Source organism: Sus scrofa, chromosome Y (genome assembly GCF_054392235.1).
Source record: "Sus scrofa isolate SSC_HxYL_T2T_F1_AM1 chromosome Y, Sscrofa_HxYL_maternal_Yorkshire_Landrace_v2.0, whole genome shotgun sequence".
NCBI lineage: Eukaryota > Metazoa > Chordata > Mammalia > Artiodactyla > Suidae > Sus > Sus scrofa.
The window spans coordinates 10,526,822-10,547,087 of record NC_139402.1 but is presented as its reverse complement, the minus strand read 5'-3'; the positions used below and the strand labels follow the sequence as shown (position 1 = coordinate 10,547,087).

General features: G+C 37.0%; 1 protein-coding gene across 4 annotated transcripts in view; it reads right to left on the bottom strand.

Annotated features, from left to right (window-relative positions):
• LOC100625207 (ubiquitin carboxyl-terminal hydrolase 9X) overlaps window positions 1–20,266 on the bottom strand; it is a 176,986-nt gene that overhangs the window by 138,253 nt on the left and 18,467 nt on the right. For all 4 annotated transcript variants that reach the window (XR_014836125.1, XR_014836124.1, XM_021080952.2 and 1 more), the window contains exons 2-5: window positions 13,556–13,806; window positions 5,783–5,928; window positions 3,445–3,524; window positions 997–1,109 (exon numbers count right to left, since the gene is read on the bottom strand). Coding sequence is in view for 2 of the 4 variants with exons in the window: in XM_021080952.2 (XP_020936611.1) it covers window positions 997–1,109; window positions 3,445–3,524; window positions 5,783–5,928; window positions 13,556–13,648 (432 nt within the window). In the remaining 2 variants the exon portion in view is untranslated. The remainder of the gene's footprint in view (window positions 1–996; window positions 1,110–3,444; window positions 3,525–5,782; window positions 5,929–13,555; window positions 13,807–20,266) is intronic.

Here is a 20,266-nt window from a genome sequence, read left to right as displayed (position 1 = left end):
CAATAATAATAGAATAATAACAATATTTTTTCACCTTCAAAATCTCTGGAACATGAGGATATCTTAGAACTGGCGGTAGTTTGAATATCTTTTTCCTAGACTGAATGTACTGTACTGCCTTAGGGCAATTGTTTCTCATGATGCCAGTCACTTAAAGATAATACCAATCTCAGAATACTTTAAAATGTTTGCCTCTTTTTTAAATTCTTTTTCTTTTTGGGGGCACACCTGGGCATATGGAAGTTCCTGGGCTAGGGATCGAATTAGAGCTGCAGCTGCCAGCCTATGCCACAGGCAGGACAACCTTTGATTCAAGCCATATCTGTAACCTATGCCACAGACTGTGGCAATGCCAGATTCTTAACCCACTGAGCAAGGCCAGGGATCAAACCTGCTTCCTCACGAATACTGTGTTGGGTTCTTAACCCCCCAAGCCACAACAGGAACTCCTGTTTGACTTCTTTTTGCTGTTATCAAAACTAAGTTTGAATTCAAACCACACACTCTGGGAGTACTAGTTTTTAGTGATTTAAATTTTGAGGGAAGATTTTCATTCTCTCTGGTAACTGCCTAGGTCAAACTGTTTGAGATAGCTTCTTAACATTTCTGCATGATGAGTTTATTTATCAGCTCCATTTGCACTGAATGAAATTACATAAACTTTTTGGCATTCCACCTACACTGGGAGTCTCCTATTATATTTCCCAGCTTGAGTATTTTTCATTCTTACTGGTACCAAAATAGGAGGACTCTTCTAATCAACAAATGATATATTTGATGAACTGCAGTACCTTGCATAATGTCAAAGGCACCTAGCCTTCCAGGTGACAGATTAAGTCAAAGTTTCATAAATTAAAACCTCAAGGTCATTCTGAAAGACGTTCAATTGTATCAACTCTATCTGGAGATCTATTATTCACCATAATGTTTTTCAGAGATAAACCCATAAGGATTACCATGTAAATCTGAGCCTTTGAAGTAAATTTTAAGACTCACATGAATTTCAAACTTCCAGCCACTCACTGCCTCATCCATAAGAATTTTAGTGAAAGATATTGTTAGCCCATCTCGAAAAAAACGTTGACATGCTTCACTTTGAACATCAAGACCTAAGAAAAGATGAAAAAGTTAAACTAAAGATAAAGTAAAAATTTCTCTGGCCAATTAAATCATTAAAGATAAACTGTTATAAAGTATCATCTTTTCCACTCAAAAAGAGTACTGGAGCTCCTAAAACAAGACAGGGCATCATTAAAAGAGTTAAAAGGTTAAAGTTCCCATTGTTGCTCAACAGAAATAAATCTGATTGTATCCATGAGGACTCAGGTTCGATCCCTGGCCTGTTCAGTGGGTTAAGGATGTGACACTGCCGTGAGCTGTGGTGTAGGTCACAGAAACTTCTCAGATCTGGCATTGCTGTGGCTGTGGTGCAGGCCAACAGCAACAGCTCCAACTGAACCCCTAGCCTGAAAACCTTCACATGTTGAGAGTGCAGCCCTTAAAAATAAAAGCTAAAAGGTAACTTATTTACACTGAAAATATATGTAAATCAAAAAAATAAAGCACTATATTGAATAAATTTTAGAAAAACTGAACTGTATAAAACTATATTAAATAAAAAATTATGATAAAATGCTCTGAAATACAATTACTAGACTTTGAAACAAGCTACTGAGTAGGTAGGGAATCAAACCATTTCACTTTATTTACTAAATACATAGTTCAGAACTTTTAAAAAGTGACTTTTAAAATTTCATTTGGCTGTGTATTATTTATCATAAGTTTAAAAGATGAGTCCTGTCTCTGTCCTTTTAATTAGTCCTTTCACTTGGCACCTAAGCATCATCTTTTTAATTTTGTGTAATTTTACAGAATAGAATCACGTGACTTCATCCAAAAAGAAAATTTATAAAAATCTTCAAAACTCGGAAACACTTAGTTACCACAATAAAGTATATTATGATTTTGATTATATATTTATTGGTATGTCATTTAAACCCAGGACCTTCTATGAAATGGTAAACTTTGCCTCACAGTACACAACCCCTCCCCTAAAAGTGGAGGAAAGCCCCTGAAAACAATATTCATTGCCAAATGGCAATGCTATCAAATAAAGCAGCATTTTCAGTTTCAGTTTGTCTTTTTACTGTCAAGACCTGGAACATGTCTAGTACATGAGTCCTTCAATCAAACAAGCAATCAACACAACACAAACCAACCAAAAAAATTTTATCCTGTTATCTGGGACACTGGATTATGTTTGTAAGATCAAAATCCCCCTGCTCTCCCCCCAAAACCTGAAATATTCTCTAAGTTAAATAAAATTATTACCCTTGCCATGGAGTCAAATTTCCCAAGATACCACAGACAATAAATTAATTGTAGTGATATTACAATTAATAAACACACATGCAGAGAGGTTACTTCAAGTTCTTATTGAATTACCCAGAAAATATAATGCTATTAAACCTTTTCTTTTAGCCTTTAAGGCCTTAATCATGTAGCATATATTATGAAAATTAGGCATTTGCTTTAAGAATATAGCTGCACCTACTGGTAGAAAAAAGTAATAACAAAATGATGAATTACAAAACTTTTACTTCTGGGCAACAGATTTTGTTAACTGCTTTAAAACACACACATAAACAGTTCCTTGATGTGGTGGGAAGGACACATTGTGGTTACTGAGTAGCTTGTGTTACTACTGTGGTTTAGGTGGGATTCCTGGCCTGGGGAACTTCTACATTCTGTGGAAATGGCCAAAAACAACCAAAAAGCCACAAATACACACACACAAAATCCTTATTTCTCAAGACTTTTTTCTTTTTCCAAAAAAACCTTGCAATATGAAAAAAAAAAAAAGCAAACATACAATCTTGACAATTTTCTCAAAAAACAGTAACAGATAGGTTTATATCAGCATGTCTTTCAATTCACTGGCCTTTTAATAAGTAATTCAATTTTGAAGTTAAAATAATTTTTACTTAATTTACTTGCAAATTAACATATTTTTCAAATATAAATGGCTTAGGTGCAAAAAAAAAACGGTCTGCAAAAATATCTGAAGTCATATGGCCATATAAATTTTAAACTGTAAAATATGTTATCATGTACACCATTTCCATAACAGATTTCTAAAATCGATTACATTCTAGAAAATGTTTTTGGCTTTTAAGTAACAACCTCCTTAAAAATATGATTAAACAACAGATCATGTCCTGAAAAATATGAATACACAAGTAAAATTCTGCATTAAATTTTAAAGGATTCAGAGGTCCTTAGGGCTGTCCAAAGGTTTCTGTGAACTTTGCTGTAAGTATAATATACATAAGCCCTATTAGAAAGTGTAGTTAGATGGCACAGTCTAGGATTTTATAATCAAGAAAAACAAAACCTTTAAGAACAAATGTGAAAACACATAGCATATGAAAAGTATATCCTCACCTTTTTTACTAAGATCAATAGCAGCTTCTAAAAGCACTTCTAATTCGCCTTTTGGCAAAACTGGAACCACCCATCGAGGCCTAAAAATGATTCCAAAATTTAAAACTGCTGCATTGGTTGGCCATAAATGAAATACTATAACTAACTTACCTATTATAATTGCTTTTACTATGAACAGGATTATAATTATAATATTATAATTGCTTTTACCATGAAAGAATTCTACTATACATTCACTGTAAATTTTTTTTAAATATTGGCAAATTATCTGCTTAGTGCTACTATATTTACACACAGTTTTTTTTTTAAAGCACTGTCAAGCTACTGACATAGAGTGGAGGAAGAAGTCACTTAATTACTTTCACAGACAACTAAAACTCAAAATAATTTTTTTTTTTTTTTTTTTTTTTTGTCTTTTTACCTTTCCTAGGGCCGCTTCCATGGCACATGGAGTTCCCAGGCTAGGGGTCCAATCGGAGCTGTAGCCACCAGTCTACACCAGAGCCATAGCAACTCAGGATCCAAGCCTCATCTGCAACCTACAGCACAGCTCAAGACAACACTGGATTGTTGACCCACTGAGCAAGGCCAGGGATCGAACCTGCAACCTCATGGTTCCTAGTTGGATTCATTAACCACTGCACCACGATGAGAACTCCTCAAATTAATTATTCATTAAAAGTATACCTATTGTTAAAGTTAGCAGGAAGAAAGAATTTTTTTGAGGTTCAGATTTATTAGTAAGAAGAAACAGTACAAAAATCCTTTTCTTTTACATTTCTCATAAGGCAAAAGAAATGAGGACACAAATGGTGAATTCTCTTCAATTCACATCAATGGGACAATTTAACAAAATCTCCTGAAGATTATGTGACCTGTATGGTCTACAAGCATTTATACCATCCAAAGTGATGGTGCAGAGACTACCATACCCAGCTAATATTTTCCCTAGCTAAAAGCTCAATCACCTAGGACTATATCCACTATTAACCCATTACTTTTCAGAAAGAACTTTCTCCCATTTGTCCTTCAAATCCTTTCCTGAAAAACAGCAATCTTCCCAAATCTTATGTTAATAAAGCTTTCTTATTAGATATAATCTACTAGACGTACACTGAAACTATCTTCTGGGGATATTTTTAGTTACACAAAAAGCATTTTTAAAATTTCCCTGTCACTAAGGATTTACTATAACTCTGTCCTCTTGTTCTAATTAGAAGTATACTGGGAGTTCCTGTCGTGGCGCAGTGGTTAACGAATCCGACTAGGAACCATGAGGTTGGCGGTTCGGTCCCTGCCCTTGCTAAGTGGGTTAACGATCCGGCGTTGCCATGAGCTGTGGTGTAGGTTGCAGACGCGGCTCGGATCCTGCATTGCTGTGGCTCTGGTGTAGGCTGGTGGCTACAGCTCCGATTCGACCCCTAGCCTGGGAACCTCCATATGCCGCGGGAGCAGCCGAAAGAAATAGCAAAAAGACAAAAAAACAAAAACAAAAAGAAGTATACTGTAACAGAGACAACAATCAACAGAAAAATATAATAATCAACAACACAATCTCTTACAATAATGTACCTGCTGTAGAAAATGGACATCCTCGAAATAAGAAAAGTCATGTAGGAGTTGCTGTCATGGCTCAGGGGAAACAAATCTGACTAGCATACATGAGGACACAGGTTCAAACCCTGGTCTTGCTCAGTGGGTTAAGGATCTAGTATTGCCGTGAGCTGTGGTGTAGGTTGCAGATGCAGCTCAGCAGCTTACAGTTCCAAGTTGACCCTTAGCCTAGGAATTTCCACATGCCTCAAGTGCACCCTTAAAAAGACCAAAAAAAAAAAAAAAAAGAAAAGAAAGAAAGAAAGAAGGGAGGAGAGGGGAGGGAAGGAAAAGGAGGAAAGGGAAGAAGGAAGGGAGGGAAAAGGAAGGAGGAAAAGAAAGTCATCTAGTAACTCCAGCAACCAACATACTAAAGAGAAATGAACTTCATTAACACTCAAAAGGAAATATCTACCTATAGTTCTAGACCAGAAACATACCAAGTAAGAAAATATACCATCATATTTTGAAAACTTTATCTTATCATCTTTCAATTAAAAAAAAATCTCTATATAATTGGAACAATGAGTTATAAAATATTTGGTACAATGAGTTATAAAATATTAAGGAACAATGAGTTATAAAATATTTGGTAAAGACTAAAAATGTTAAGGCTATTAAGAAGTGTGATAGAACCGTGACATTGCAATCTACTCCTTCTCAGTTACTAGTAGCAATGCTGATCAAGTAATTTGCATGTCCAGTTTACTATGCCCATTAAAAATAAAATTAAAACTATACTCACCGGTTGATCATGTCATCCAACTTTGCCAGGTCAGTATGTGGAAAAGCAGGTTCCTCATCTTCATGCTGTGGTGGAGCATCACCTTGACCTTGTTCATCTGGAGGAGTTGCTGGGGAATTCTCATTGGAGGAATCTGGTGATGAGGTCTTAAAAATCAAATATCACAGACTTATATTTCTACAATATATAGAATATTTAGCAATTCAGAGGACAATATTGATTAAATGAAAATACTTTAAACTGTCACTATATAATTGTATTATGTAATAAAATGGAGATCGTACTGGAGTTCCCGTCGTGGCATAGTGGTTAACGAATCCGACTAGGAACCATGAAGTTGCGGGTTCGGTCCCTGCCCTTGCTCAGTGGGTTAACGATCCAGCGTTGCCATGAGCTGTGGTGTAGGTTGCAGACGCGGCTCGGATCCCTCGTTGCTGTGGCTCTGGTGTAGGCCAGTGGCTACAGCTCCGATTCGACCCCTAGCCTGGGAACCTCCATATGCCGCGGGAGCAGCCGAAAGAAATAGCAAAAAGACAAAAAAACAAAAACAAAAACAAAAACAAAATGGAGAGCGTACTGCTTATCTTTTTTTGTCAAACTTTGAGTACTTTTTTGTCAACCTATGATTAAGAATCTTCTAAAAATGAATTAATGGCTATATAATACTGCATGGATTAACCAGATCAAAATGAGAGAACATTAGTTTTTGTAACACTAATTTACTGCTAATGCAATAGAGCAGGAATGAACATTCTTAATTATAAATCTTCATGTGTAAAATTGTGAAATAAGAGTAATCCATGAGGCCAGGTTACAGGAGTCATCATGACTTCTTCCTTCCATCTCTTAGAGCAGTATTTCTAGAACTTAAGTTTCACGTCTTGAAGACTCTTAAGTGGTGTCTAAAAAACACTGTGCAGGAGTTCCCGTCGTGGCTCAGTGGTTAAGAAATCCAACTAGGAACGATGAGGTTGCAGGTTCAATCCCTGGCCTCGCTCAGTGGGTTAAGGATCCAGCATTGCCATAAGCTGTGGTGTAGGTTGCAGACGCAGCTTGGATCCTACATTGCTGAGCTGTGGTGTAGGCTGGCAGCTACAGCTCCAATTAGACCCCTAGCCTGAGAACTTCCATATGCCCCAGGTGCAGCCCTAGAAAAGACAAAAAGAAAAATAAAATAAAAGACACTGTGCACAGGTGAAGAGACCCATGTGGTGAGGAACTGAGGTCTTCAGCCAAGTGAGTGCCACTGTGGAAATGGACTCCCTAAATTCAGTCAAATCAGAAAAATATAAACCTAGGTGATAAGATGACAGAACTACTCAGCCAACTGATTCCCAAATCATTCATGCACAAAAACTGTTAGATAATGCATGTCTATTGTTTTAAGTTGCCAAAAAACCCCAACCCAAAAACCAAGGAATATTACATTTCTAAGGTAACAACATTCTAAGGAGTTCCTTAAAACTCCCTGTGGCTCAATGGTAACAAACCCGACCATGAGGCCTCAAATGCTACAAGGATAGGAGTTCCTGTCAAGATGCAGCGTAAACAAATGTGACTAGTAACGAAGAGGTTGCAGGTTCCATCCCTGGCCTCACTCAGAAGGTTAAGAATCCAGCGTTCCCATGAGCTGTGGGTTAGGTGGCAGATGCAGCTCAGTCCTGTGTGGCTGTGGCTGTCGCATAGACCAGCAGCTGTAGCTCCGACTAGACCTCTAGCTTGGGAATTTCCATATGCCACAGGAGCAGTCCTAAAGAAAAAATAATAAAAAGCAAATACTGCAAGGATGTTGGAATTACATAAAATTTTTAAATAGTTACAGCTAATATGTTAAGGACAATAACGGAAAATGTAAACATGACAAAAGAGATGGGTAATATGAGCAAAGAGACAAAATTCTAAGAACCAAAAAGAAATGCTAAAGATAGAAAACAGTGTAACAGTAAGTACCCAGCACTGCCACAAGCTGTGGTGTAGGTCCCAGATGCAGCTCAGCTCCAGCACTGCTGTGGCTGTGGTAAGGCTGACAGCTGCAGCTCCAACTTGACTCCCAGCCTGGGAACCTCCATAAGCCACAGATGCAACCATAAAAAGGAAAAACAAAAACAAACAAGCAAAATACAAACAAAAAACCCAGTATAACAATAATTTAAAATGCCTGTGATGGGCTCATTAGTAGACAAGAGATAAATGAGGGAAGAAACTCTGAAGTTAAACATACATCCAAAGAAACTTCCAACACTGGAAAGCAAACAGAAAAGAGAGAGAGAGAGAAGGGAGAGGGATGGAGGGGGGGGAGAGAAAGAGAGGAAGAAAGAGAGAGGGGAAGGAAGGAAGGGAGGAAGGAAGGGAAAGAAAGGAATGAAGGATGAAGGAGGGAGAGAAAAGAAAGAGGAAGGATGGAAGGAAGGAGGAAGGAAAGAGAGGAGAGAGGAAGAGGTGGAGAGGGAGGGAAAATTACAGGACCACTACAAATGATTTAACATATGCATAATCAGAATTCCAGAATGGAGAAAGAGAAACAAAACGACTAAGAAGTTCCCCAAAATTAATGTCATACATCAAAGCACAGATCCAAAAAGCTCAGAGAAAACAAAGCAGGATAAATTTTTTTTTTAAAAGAAAAGGACATCCGAGCATACTGTATTCAAGCTACACAAATTAAATGGTACTGAAAAAGAAAAAAAGGGAATATAAATGGTAATGAAAAATCTTTAAAGAAGCTATGGGGGGCAAAGTCTCACCTATAGAGAAGCAAGGATAAGAGTTACAAAAGACTTTTCCTCAGAAAAAAAGGGGGGGGCAATATCTCTTTAAATGAGATAACCATCACCAACCCAGAATTCTCTTTCCTGGAAATTTATGCACTTCAAAATGAAGGAGAAATATCTCAGAAAAAAAATTAGGGGAATTTACTGTCGACAGAACTGTCCTGCTTGAAATTTTAAATTCTCCAGAGAGAACAAAAGTGACAGGGGTCAAAAATTCAGTCCTACATAAAGAAAAAGCATTCTTATTTGAGTTACCTCACAATTTGCTCAAAACAATATAAGCAACAGTGTATTTAATGAATATGATTTGGGAAGAAAAGAAAGAAATAACAGCAATAATATAAAGGACCAAAGAGAGGAGTTTTGGATAATTTACTATAAGGAACTTAAACTACCCATGTAACTGTACAATGTGAAGTGAATGAAGTGGACATATAGATTAATTGTAAATGTATACTACAACCACTAGGCAACCATTATAAAAGTTTAAAAAAAAAAGTACAATTGATAAGCTACAAAAGGAGTAAAATGGGAATCACATAAAATGCTAAATTAAAACCATAAAAGTAGAGGTCCTGCTGTGGCACAATAGGATCTGCGACCTCTTGGGAGTACTGGAACACAGGTCCATCCCTGGCCTGGCACAGTGGGTTAAGGACCTGGCATTGCCTTGGCTGTGGCTAAGGTTGTGACTGCAGCTCAGTTCTGATCCCTGGCCTGGGAAGTCCAGAACATGTCACAGGGTAGCCAAAAATGAAAACAAAAGAAAACAAAATGAAAAGATGGAAAGAAAGTGGAAAACAAAAGAGAAACAAAGGACAAGAACTAGGAATGGTAAATAATAACAAATATGGAAGATACTCATCCAACCATTTCAATAATCAATTTAAATATCAATGGTCTAAAAATAACAATTAAAAGACAAAGATTAAGTGGACCAAAAAGCAAAACTCAACTCTATCTTGTATCTGTCTAAAACTCTGAAAGTTTACTTAATAAAGATAAATATTGATTAAAGTTCAAGGAATAAAAAAATATATACACATAAACTCACACCACCAGAGTCAACTGATCTTTGACACAGGAGCAAAGACAAAAACAACAGTGAAAATACAGCCTTTAAACAAATAGAGCTGTAGCAAATGGACATCCAAATGCAAAAAAAAGAATTCAGAAGCTAGACTGTACACCCAATAAACTTAACTCAAAATGGATCAGACCTAAACACAACACAAAATTGTAACCTTCCAGATGATAACATAACAGGAAATCTCTAGGACCTTAGATTTGGTGCTACTTTAGACATAAAAGCCAAAAAAATTAAGACTTGACAAGTCAGACCTCACTAAAATTGATGGTTTCTGCTCCAAAAAAGAGAGGGTCAGGAGAATGAGAACTTACTGGGGCAAAGACTGGGAGAAAACATTTGAAAATTAAGAACTATTATCCAAAATATACAAAGAACTCTTAAAATTTAACAATAAGAAAAACAACCAGACTGAAAACAGGCAAGAGACCTGAAGAGACACCTCACCATAAAGTGAAAACAGGTAACAAAAATCAGAATATGAAAAGATGTTCAGCACCATGTGGCATCAGAGAATTAAAAATTAAAACAATGAGATAATTACAACACACATATCTCAATGGCTACAATCCAAAACAGTGACAACACCAAATGCTGGAGAGGATGTAGAGTTACAGAAACTCTTGATTCACTGACGAAGGGAATGTAAAATAGTACAGCCACTTTGCAAAATAATTTGGCAGCTTTTTGCAAAACTAAACATACAATCTTATTATACAATCCAACAATCAAACTCTTTGGTATTTATTCAACTGAGCTGAAAATGTATGACCACATCAGAACCCATATATGAATGGATGTTTATGGCAACTTTATTCATAACTGCCAAAATTTAGAAGCAACCAAGGTGTCTTTCAGCAGGTAAACAGATAAACTGTGGTCTATGCAGACAAAGAAACGTTAGAGTTTTTTTTTTTTTAAAGCTACTCATTAAGACAAGAAAAGGCAAGACAAACTTTAAATGCATATTATTAAGTGAAAGAAACCAATCTGAAAAGATGGCATGCTATGTGATTTCAACTATACGACATTTTGTAAATGGTAGAACTGTAGAGGGAAGTAAAAGACCAAATAGTCACCACAGGTTCAGTAAGGGGAGCGATAAAGAGGCACAGTACATTTTAGTGCAGTGAAACTACTCTACGATACTATAATAGGCATATCTGTCAAAACCAACAGAATATACAAAATGCCAAGTGAACCATAATGTAAATTACAGAAATTGAATGATAATGATACATCAATATAGGTTCATCAATTTTAACAAATACATCACTGTAGTAAAAGAGAATGGGGGGAGCAGGTGTTAAGTTTAGACAAGACATAAGAACTCTGGACTTTCCACTCAAGTCTGCTCTGATCTTTTATGAAAAGTCCATTTTTAGGAGTTCCCGTCGTGGCGCAGTGGTTAACGAATCTGACTAGGAACCATGAGGTTGCGGGTTCGATCCCTGCCCTTACTCAGTGGGTTAACGATCCGGCGTTGCCGTGAGCTGTGGTGTAGGCCGCAGACGCGGCTCAGATCCCGAGTTGCTGTGGCTCTGGCGTAGGCCGGTGGCTACAGCTCCGACTGAACCCCTAGCCTGGGAACCTCCATATGCCATGGGAGTGGCCCAAGAAATGGCAAAAAGACAAAAAAAAAAAAAAAAAAAAAAAAAAGAAAAGTCCATTTTTAAAAAGTAAAGAGAAAATAATTTAAAACAGTAGGACTCAAGAGAATTAATGAAAGGCAATAATTAAAATAATGAATACTGTTGGGAAAAAAAAAATATCCTTCATAACAATAACCGCCCCCCTTCTTCCCAAAAATGGTGTAGTTATACTAACATGTGAAAGGTAGACTTTGACATAGGAATAATAACTAGAGATCAAAGAGATCTCTACAGATATAAAAGTTCTGTACATAAAGATTAATGGGTCAATCACTCCTTCCCCCCCAAAGGTCATTATTTTCAACATATACGCACCCTACTTTTTAAAAACCTGTATCAAAGTTCCCATTGTGGCTCAGTGGTAATGAATCTGACTATTATCCATAAGGATGGGGGTTCCATCCCTTGCTTTGCTCAGTGGGTTGGGGATCTGGCATTCCAGAGCTGCCATGAGCTGTGGTGTTAAGTCATAGACACAACTCAGATCCCACAATGCTGTGGCTGAAAACTGTAGCTGCAATTCAACCACTAGCCTAGGAACTTTCATATGTCGCAGGTGCAGCCCTACAAAGCAAAAAAATAAAGTAAAATACATCAATCTTAAAACTTATAGAACATAAAAGTGTAATGAGCAAATTCACAATCCCAGGTGGAGATTAAAATTTCTTAAATAGTAATAAAACCAGCAGACTAAAAACAACAACACAGGGTCATACAGAACATGAAAAGAACGTTGAGGAAACTGGAAACAAGTGACATGTATCATGACTGCTATAGCATAATACACAGTTTTTTTTTAAGCAAGTGGAACTGAAATTGGCCATATGCTAGGCAAGACACCAAACCTCAATAAATTCCCAAGTAGGGACATCCTTGAGAATAGACTGTGTAATCATAGAGAAATTAAGCTACAAACCAGTAACAAAAAGTTAACCACAAAATCACTAACTCCTTCAAAGTGAGGCACAATGTTCGTAAAAAATTCATACAAAGAAAAATCACCACACAAATATAAAAATGTTAAGTGAATATGCCACAGGTGCAACCAAAAAAAAAGTTAACTGAATAACAGTAGCTACAAATCATCAAAATCATGGGAGATGATTTAGCAAAAATTACAGTCTAAATGAAAACAGAAAAACCGAAGAAAAGCTGAACAATTACCTAAACTTCATATTAGAGAACTAGAAAATGAACAAATTAAATTTGCTTTCCCAAGAAAGCAAAAGGAATGAAGATGAAGTAATGAAAATGAAAAATAGAATGTATATGTGCATGTGTGACAGAGTAACTCTGCTGTACAGTAGAAAACTGACAGAACACTGTAAACCAACTACATTGGAAAAAATAAAAATCACCAAAAAAAGAAAAATAACACATACAAATACAAAGAACTCTATTCTGCAGAGTTTAATGAAATGGATTAACCCCTTCAGACACATATATACAAATTACCAATATCCAAAGCAAAGAAGAATTAATGTTTACTAAGCCTTTAATAAATTTATCACATATAAATTCTTCCAGAGAAAAGGAAAAAACAAATTTCCATGTAGGCCGACACAAAATTTTGATAGTAAAATCTTTGTTAAATCTTGTATAATATTTCATCTATCTTCATTTTAAAGATATGGAAATTGAAGATTACTATTACCTAGCTAGAGTCATAGGTAAGTGTGGTATAAAGATGGGATTTAAACATAAACACCTGACCTGAGTCTACACACTTAACTGAAAGATGCAACAACTGACTTAATGCTTTTGCCCACATGTTTGCACAGGACTTTATGCGCAAAAAAAAAAAAACAAAAACAAAACAAAAAAAACACATCTAGGGGTACAGGAGTTCTTGCTGTAGCTCTGTGGATTAAGAACACCACTAGTATTCATGAGGATACGGTTCGACCCGTGGCCCTGCACAGTGGGTTAAGAATCCGGCGTTGCTGGTTGTTGTATGCCACAGACAAGTCTTGGCTCTGGCATTGCTGTGGCTGCAATGTAGGTGGGCAGATGCAGCTCTGATTTAAACCCTCGCCTGGAAACTTCCATATGCCACAGGTACAGTCCTAAAAAAACAAAAAAAAAAGTTGAGGTACATTCTCAAGTATGTACAGTTGGTTTCCTATTACTAAGAGCATCAGTGAATTTTCTTAAGATAACTTAAAATGACAATAGCTTTCATAATTACTTTATAAATTATTCAGAACAACCAGCATTGTTTACTATTCCATAGTACCGAAGACAATACAGCTTCATGTCCTACCTGATTCTGGAAGAGAGGCTGAGAATGTCCATCAGGAGCCTGGCCCTGGCTGTCATTCCCTCCTACAGGAGAGCCACGAGTGGTGGCTGTCATGCTGGACACAGAAAATATTTTTGCTATTTTGTCTTTTTATTTGGTTGTCGTAAGAGAAGAAATTATAGTCCACTTATGGGAGATGAAGTACCAGCATATGTCACCCTTAAATATCTCCAATTCAAAGACAGACCATCTTTCAGAGACCATTTCATTACCTAAAAGTAGAAAGGAAAAAAGGTATACTTGTTTTAAATACTAAAAAATAATGAATCATTCTAATTTTCATGCATATGGTAACATCACCAGAGTCTCTACAGTGAATAACAGGTAGCTATAAAATGAGACAAAAGTGAAAAAGTAAAATTTCATTAATCTTGTTACTGAATAATAAATTCATATTACTATACCAATAATTATAAAAAGAAAACATAAAAATCTTATATGCAGTATTCCAGAAAAAATGCCAAGTTCTTTGTTATGATTTTTTACTTGCAAAACAATCTATAAAAAGCCTGTCAACTATTACTTCAAAGACACTGTGAAAATATAAATACTTAAAGGTATGGTATACACTGCTCTTAAAAAAATTAAATGAAAACCCAAGTTAAGGAGTTCCCGTCGTGGCGCAGTGGTTAACGAATTCGACTAGGAACCATGAGGCTGCGGGTTCGGTCCCTGCCTTTGCTCAGTGGGTTAACCATCTGGCGTTGCCGTGAGCTGTGGTGTAAGTTGCAGACGCGGCTCGGATCCCGCGTTGCTGTGGCTCTGGTGTAGGCCGGTGGCTACAGCTACGATTCAACCCCTAGCCTGGGAACCTCCATATGCCGCGGGAGCAGCCCAAGAAATAGCAACAACAACAACAACAACAACAACAGAAGATAAAAAGACAAAAAAAAAAAAAAAACCCAAGTTAAGAAATAACATGTTTCCATAGGGTAGGATTAGAGTAGTAATATACACACATACTACATAAATATAATATCTCCACAGAGTCACACAAACAGCACATGGTCTCTCATTTTTGTTTCCTACTATTTAAACATTCTCATTCAAAAGTTTTGTATGAGGAGGTGCCATCATGGCTAAGTGGAAATGAATCTAACTAGGAACCATGAGATCGCAGGTTTGATCCCTGGCCTCACTCAGTGGGTTAAGGACCTGGCATTGCATGAGCTGTGGTGTAGGTGGCAGATGTGGCTCAGATCCTGTGTTGCTGTGGCTGTGGCGTAGGCTGGCACAGCTGTAGCTCCTATTCAGTCCCAAGCCTGGGAACCTCTATGTGACCCCCAGTACAGCCCTAAAGAGTAAAAAAAAAAAAAAAAAAAAAAATGACGCACACAATTTTTAAAACATAAGAGAAATTCTCTATAATCTGTTGTTCAAGTTGTTACTAACAAAAACTATTCACTAATTTTTTTCTTACAAGCCATTCAATTTGTCCTTTTACCTGGGCTATTACTGATCCCATGGTATATATCCCATGTTTAAAAGGGGCTTGCTCTTAGCTTCACCTTCTCTATTTCTTTTCGAATCTACTTTTCTTACTCAAAGTCACCAATATCTGTCCTTTTCCAAAAATTTCTTGGAAAAAAAGTCTATGTAATCGCTTTTTCTTACCATCTGGTTTATGTTCAATATTGCTTTTATCACGATGGTCTTAAGGGAGTTCTTAAGGCTAGCTCTGGAAATAACTCAATTATTCTGAAACTACAATCAAAAAGATTTTTGCATATGACTGTTTTGAAGAAGATGACACCTGGTCCAAGATGAAGATACTACTAGCCTTACATAAATAAAGTTCTCAAGTTACAAAGGTTTTGTGACATTTGTTCTATGAATTAGGAACCTGAGACTCTATGAAATCAAGTAACTTGATTGAAGCATAAGTAAGAAAATACACAGTTAACCCTATCTATCTACCTGATACAATACTACTTCTTGGAGTGGGAGGTGAGGGAGTCCTACTTAAATTTTTCCTCATAAACTTTCCTCTTGTTTTTTATTCCTGATGGGCATTTTAAGTTATTTGAGCTATAATATCATAAAATTTTATTCTTCTGTCATTTTCTATCTGCCCATTCCATAACCTACCACCATAGAGATATATGGTAAGTAATCTAGCAAAGGGAGTGTCATTGTCAACAAAAGGGTATTATTAGAGTAAATTGGAAACAAAGTGGCACTGCAATCTCTTTACCTTCAAAAAATATCTTCCTCCCAGATGACAAAATGACTACTTCCGATAAAGCCCTATTATTGTCTTTGCAGTTCCACCTCTGTAGGACTTGGTTTGTTTTTTGTCTCTCCCTCTCTCTCTTTTTTTTTTTTTTTTTCCAGGGCTGAGCCCACAGCATGTGGTCTCAAGCTAGGAGTTGAATCTAGCTAGATGCCAGCCTACACCACAGCTCACAGCAACACCAGATCCTTAACCTTCTGAGCGAGGCCAGGGATCAAACCCTTGTCCTCATGGATACTTGTTGGGTTAACCACTGAGCCATGATGGGAACTCCAAAGACATTTTGCTATTTCTATGTATTCTTTTTTGTTTTGTTTTGTTCTTAGGGCTGCACTCATGGCAGATAGAAATAGGAGTTGCAGCTGCCAGCCACAACCACAACACTAGATCTGAGGTGCACATCACTAACCCACACCAGAGCTCACAGCATCGCTAGATCCTTAATCCACTGACCCAGACCAGGGTCCTAAGCCCACATCCTCATGTATACTAGTCAGGTTCATTTCCACTGAGCCACAATGGGAATTTGGTTTGTTTTTTGTTTGTTTCTTCCTCTGTTAACCTTCTCCCACCAATATTATCCACACGTCTAGATTTTCATCATTGCTAAAACAACTTTCATTACAGTGTGTATTAAGTCTTAGTTTATATTATTTTACTTTTTTTTAACTGCTCTCTGACACCAGACACACACACACACACAAAATCCACTTGTTTTCCTAGATACTTTAAGATTGCTAGATTCTGACACCTTTAAGTACCAAGAAGCCTGATCTTTAGTAAGCCAAAGGTGAACAAGACCATGCATGGAGTAAAAAAAAAATAATTTCTAAAATCAAACACAGCTCAGATATCAAATTTACTTGTCCTTAAAAACTGCCTGTCTTAAAGGATAGTGAACAGCCACTAGTAAATGTCTTAATATTATAATTGTCAAATAGGGATTATTAACAAAATACTTTGTTTTCTCATGCTATAAGGTATACTGGGAGACATCTGAATTTCTGATGAATAATTTAAAAACAAGATTTTCAGTGGAGTTCCTGCTGTGGTGCAATGGGATTGGTGGTATCACTGCAGCGCTAGGACACAGGTTCACTGGCCCAGCACAGTGAATTACAGGATGTGACAACTGCAGCATGCAACCACAGCTTGGATTTGATTGCCGGCAGAGGAACTCCCCATAATGAGGGGCAGTCAAAAAAATTAAAATGAAATAAATATAAAAACAAGGTTTTCAGGAATTCCCTGTGGCTCAGCAAGTTAAGGATTGAGCTCTGTCACTACTGTGGTGGAGGTTCGATCCCTGGCCTGGGAACATCTGCGTGCTGCAAGTACAGCCAAAAAAAACAGAAAGGGAGGACAAAAAGAAAGGAAGGAAGGAAGGAAGAAAGAAGGAAGGAAAGAAAAGGAAGGGGACACACACTGAGTTCCAAATTGGACCTGACAGACTCAATTTGTCTTGCCCACCTCCCCTCATTAAAAAATGTATAAGAAAATAAATAAGTAAATCTAAAAAAATAAAAAACAAGGTTTTGAGATAATTTTGAAAAGAGCAAAGTCAAACCCAGAAACTTTGCTGAAAATAGGCTGCAAATCCATTTTCTAAGAACAATGTTGGGAAGCTTATTTAGAATCATTCAAATGAGAAACAGATTAGACTTCCCATGTGGCTCACAGCAAAAGAGAAACAGATGTAAATTAGTGCTTTTCTTGGTTTCAGTTTGGAGTTTCAATCTCTAGATAATGTTAGTTTTAATATCACATGGATTTATTAAGACATAACAAACTGAACAGGAGTTTGGTCTAGGGAGAAATTCTGCACTACAAATACTGTGTAAGTGTATACTGGTGATACAATGAGAAATTTTGTCTAGGGAGAAATTCAGCTCTACAAATATTGTATATTTGTATACTGTGATACAATAAGCAATTCAGAAATTATTCAAATCATTTAAAATGTATTTCAAAATAGCAATGGCAGATTTCCTTTAGACCCCAAAGAGGTTTTTTTTTTTCCATATTCAAACTCTAGTACTTCAACATATTCTAGGAGTAAGAAAGCAACACCTTTCTCTAGATAAAAGTTAGTATCAGGAAAATGATGTCAGCAAGATGGCAAAATAGGAAGCACCAGATCCCAGTTCTCCCACAGAAACATCAAGTTAACAGCAATATGGGAACCAAAATACCTTTGTAAGACAGCTAGAAACTGGTTAATAATGGGCTTCCGGACCCAAATGAGCACACAAATAATAGAAGGGACAATTGTGAGGAAGATAAGAAGGAGTTAATCAAGTTTTACTTATACTGGCTCATTTCTCAACCCAATGAAAATCAAAGCAAAAGGGAAAGTAACTGACTCCAACCGGCTCCTCTTTCAAGGGTTAAGGAATAAAGTAGAACTTCATTCTACTTTTCTGGCTTTCCTGAAGATTTCTGAGTTGACTGATAGTGGCATAGTGTGAGCACTAGGGTAGAGGCCATTGAAAACAGTAAGTGCCACAGCACTTTACAGCGGCAAAAACTTTGTAGTGTTTCAAGCAAGGGAGGAGGAGCAAGAGCTTAGGATAACTGAAACCAAGAACTCTTAAGGAAAAATACAGGAAACGAAGATAGCCAAAACCACCCATATACAGTATAAGTTCTGAGAGATCCCAGAATCCCTACCTGGACTGACTGGCAAAGGTTTTCCCCTACAGGAAGCCCAGAAGTAAAACTGGCAAAAGTGGCTATTTCCATCAATGCCCCAAATTTCAAAAATTAAAAAAAAGAAAATCACAGAAGGTTCTCTGTCAAAGTAGGTTGAGGTTGGGCATTGTCACTGCAGCAGCTTGGGTCACTTCTGTGACATAGGTTTGACTCCTGGTCCGGAAACTTCCACATGCTGCAGGCAGAGCCAACAAAAAAAATTAAAATTAAAATAAAACAATATTAATACCAAACTTTAAAAAAAAGCATTGAATTGGGAGTTCCCGTCATGGCTCAGGGGTTAACGAATCCAACTAGGAACCATGAGGTGGCGGGTTTGATCTCTGGCCTTGCTCAGTGGGTTAAGGATCCAGCGTTGCCGTGAGCTGTGGTATAGGTCAAAGACGTGGCTCGGATCCCACGTTGCTGTGGCTCTGGTGTAGGCTGGTGGCTACAGCTCCGACTGGATCCCTAGCCTGGGAACCTCCATATGCTGCGGGAGCAGCCCAAGAAATGGCAAAAAGACAAAAAAAAAATTTTTTAATTAAAAAATTATAAAAATAAAAAAACCATAGAATCAGTGTCCCCATGGTGGCTCAGCAGAAACAATCTGATGAACATCCATGAGGATGCAGGTTCAATCCCTGGCCTTGCTCAGCAGGTTAAGGATGCAGCGTTGCTGTGAGCTGTAGTGCAAAGGCAGCTCGGATCCCTTGTTGCTGTGGCTGTGGCCGGCACTACAGCTCCTATTCGAGCCCTAGCCTAGGAACCTCCATATGCTGCAGATGCGGCCCTTAAAAAAAAAAAAAAAACCAAAAATGCACAGAACATACAGAAACGGAGGGAAACACAGCCTAATCTAAAGAATAAGCCAAAACCAACCCTGATGAGGAATTTTTTAAACCATCTTAGAAATGCAGAAATGCAGAAATGTAAGAGAACACAGACAACTAAACAAAACCAGGACTATGACATATAAACAAAATGAGAATTTTAGCAAAGAACTCCAAAAAGCATGCAATTGTTGGAGTCTCACACCAAAACATCTAATAATTATTGCTAAAAGTCAGACTAAAAGAGAATCTCAAAAGGAGAAAGAAAAAATGACTTACTTATCACATACAAATGATCCTATATATGATTATGAGAAATTTTGCAAGCAGAAACTTGCAGGCCAGGAGAATGATGATATATATATATTCAAGAGGATCAAAAAACTTTTTCAAGTGTTTTCCCCCAGTAATTGAGATTATTATCTGCTCTTTTCCCTTATTCTATTAATTTGATGTTCTATTGATTGATTTTTTTTTTTTTGGTACACTTAACCATGCTTACACTCCAGGAATAAATTACATTTATTTGGTCATGGTGTATTAATTCCTTTCAATATGTTGCTGAATTGTGTTTGTTAGTATTTTGTTGATGATTTTGCTTCACTACTTACAAGGAATATTGGCCTGTAGTTTTCCTACAAGGTCTTTGGCTAGGTGAAGTTATCAGAATAATGTTGCACTCAAACACTGAGGAGTGTTCTGTTTTCCACAATTTTTAGGAAAACCTTTAGAAGGATTGTTAATAAGATATTGTTTAAACATTTCACAAAATTCATAAATGATATCATCAGATCCAGGACTTTTCTTTGTTGGCAGAGTTTTTATTGCTGTGTACCCTCCTTACCACTTACAGATCTCTTCATATTTTCTACATCTTAATGATTCATTCCTAGTAGCATTAATACTTCTAGATAC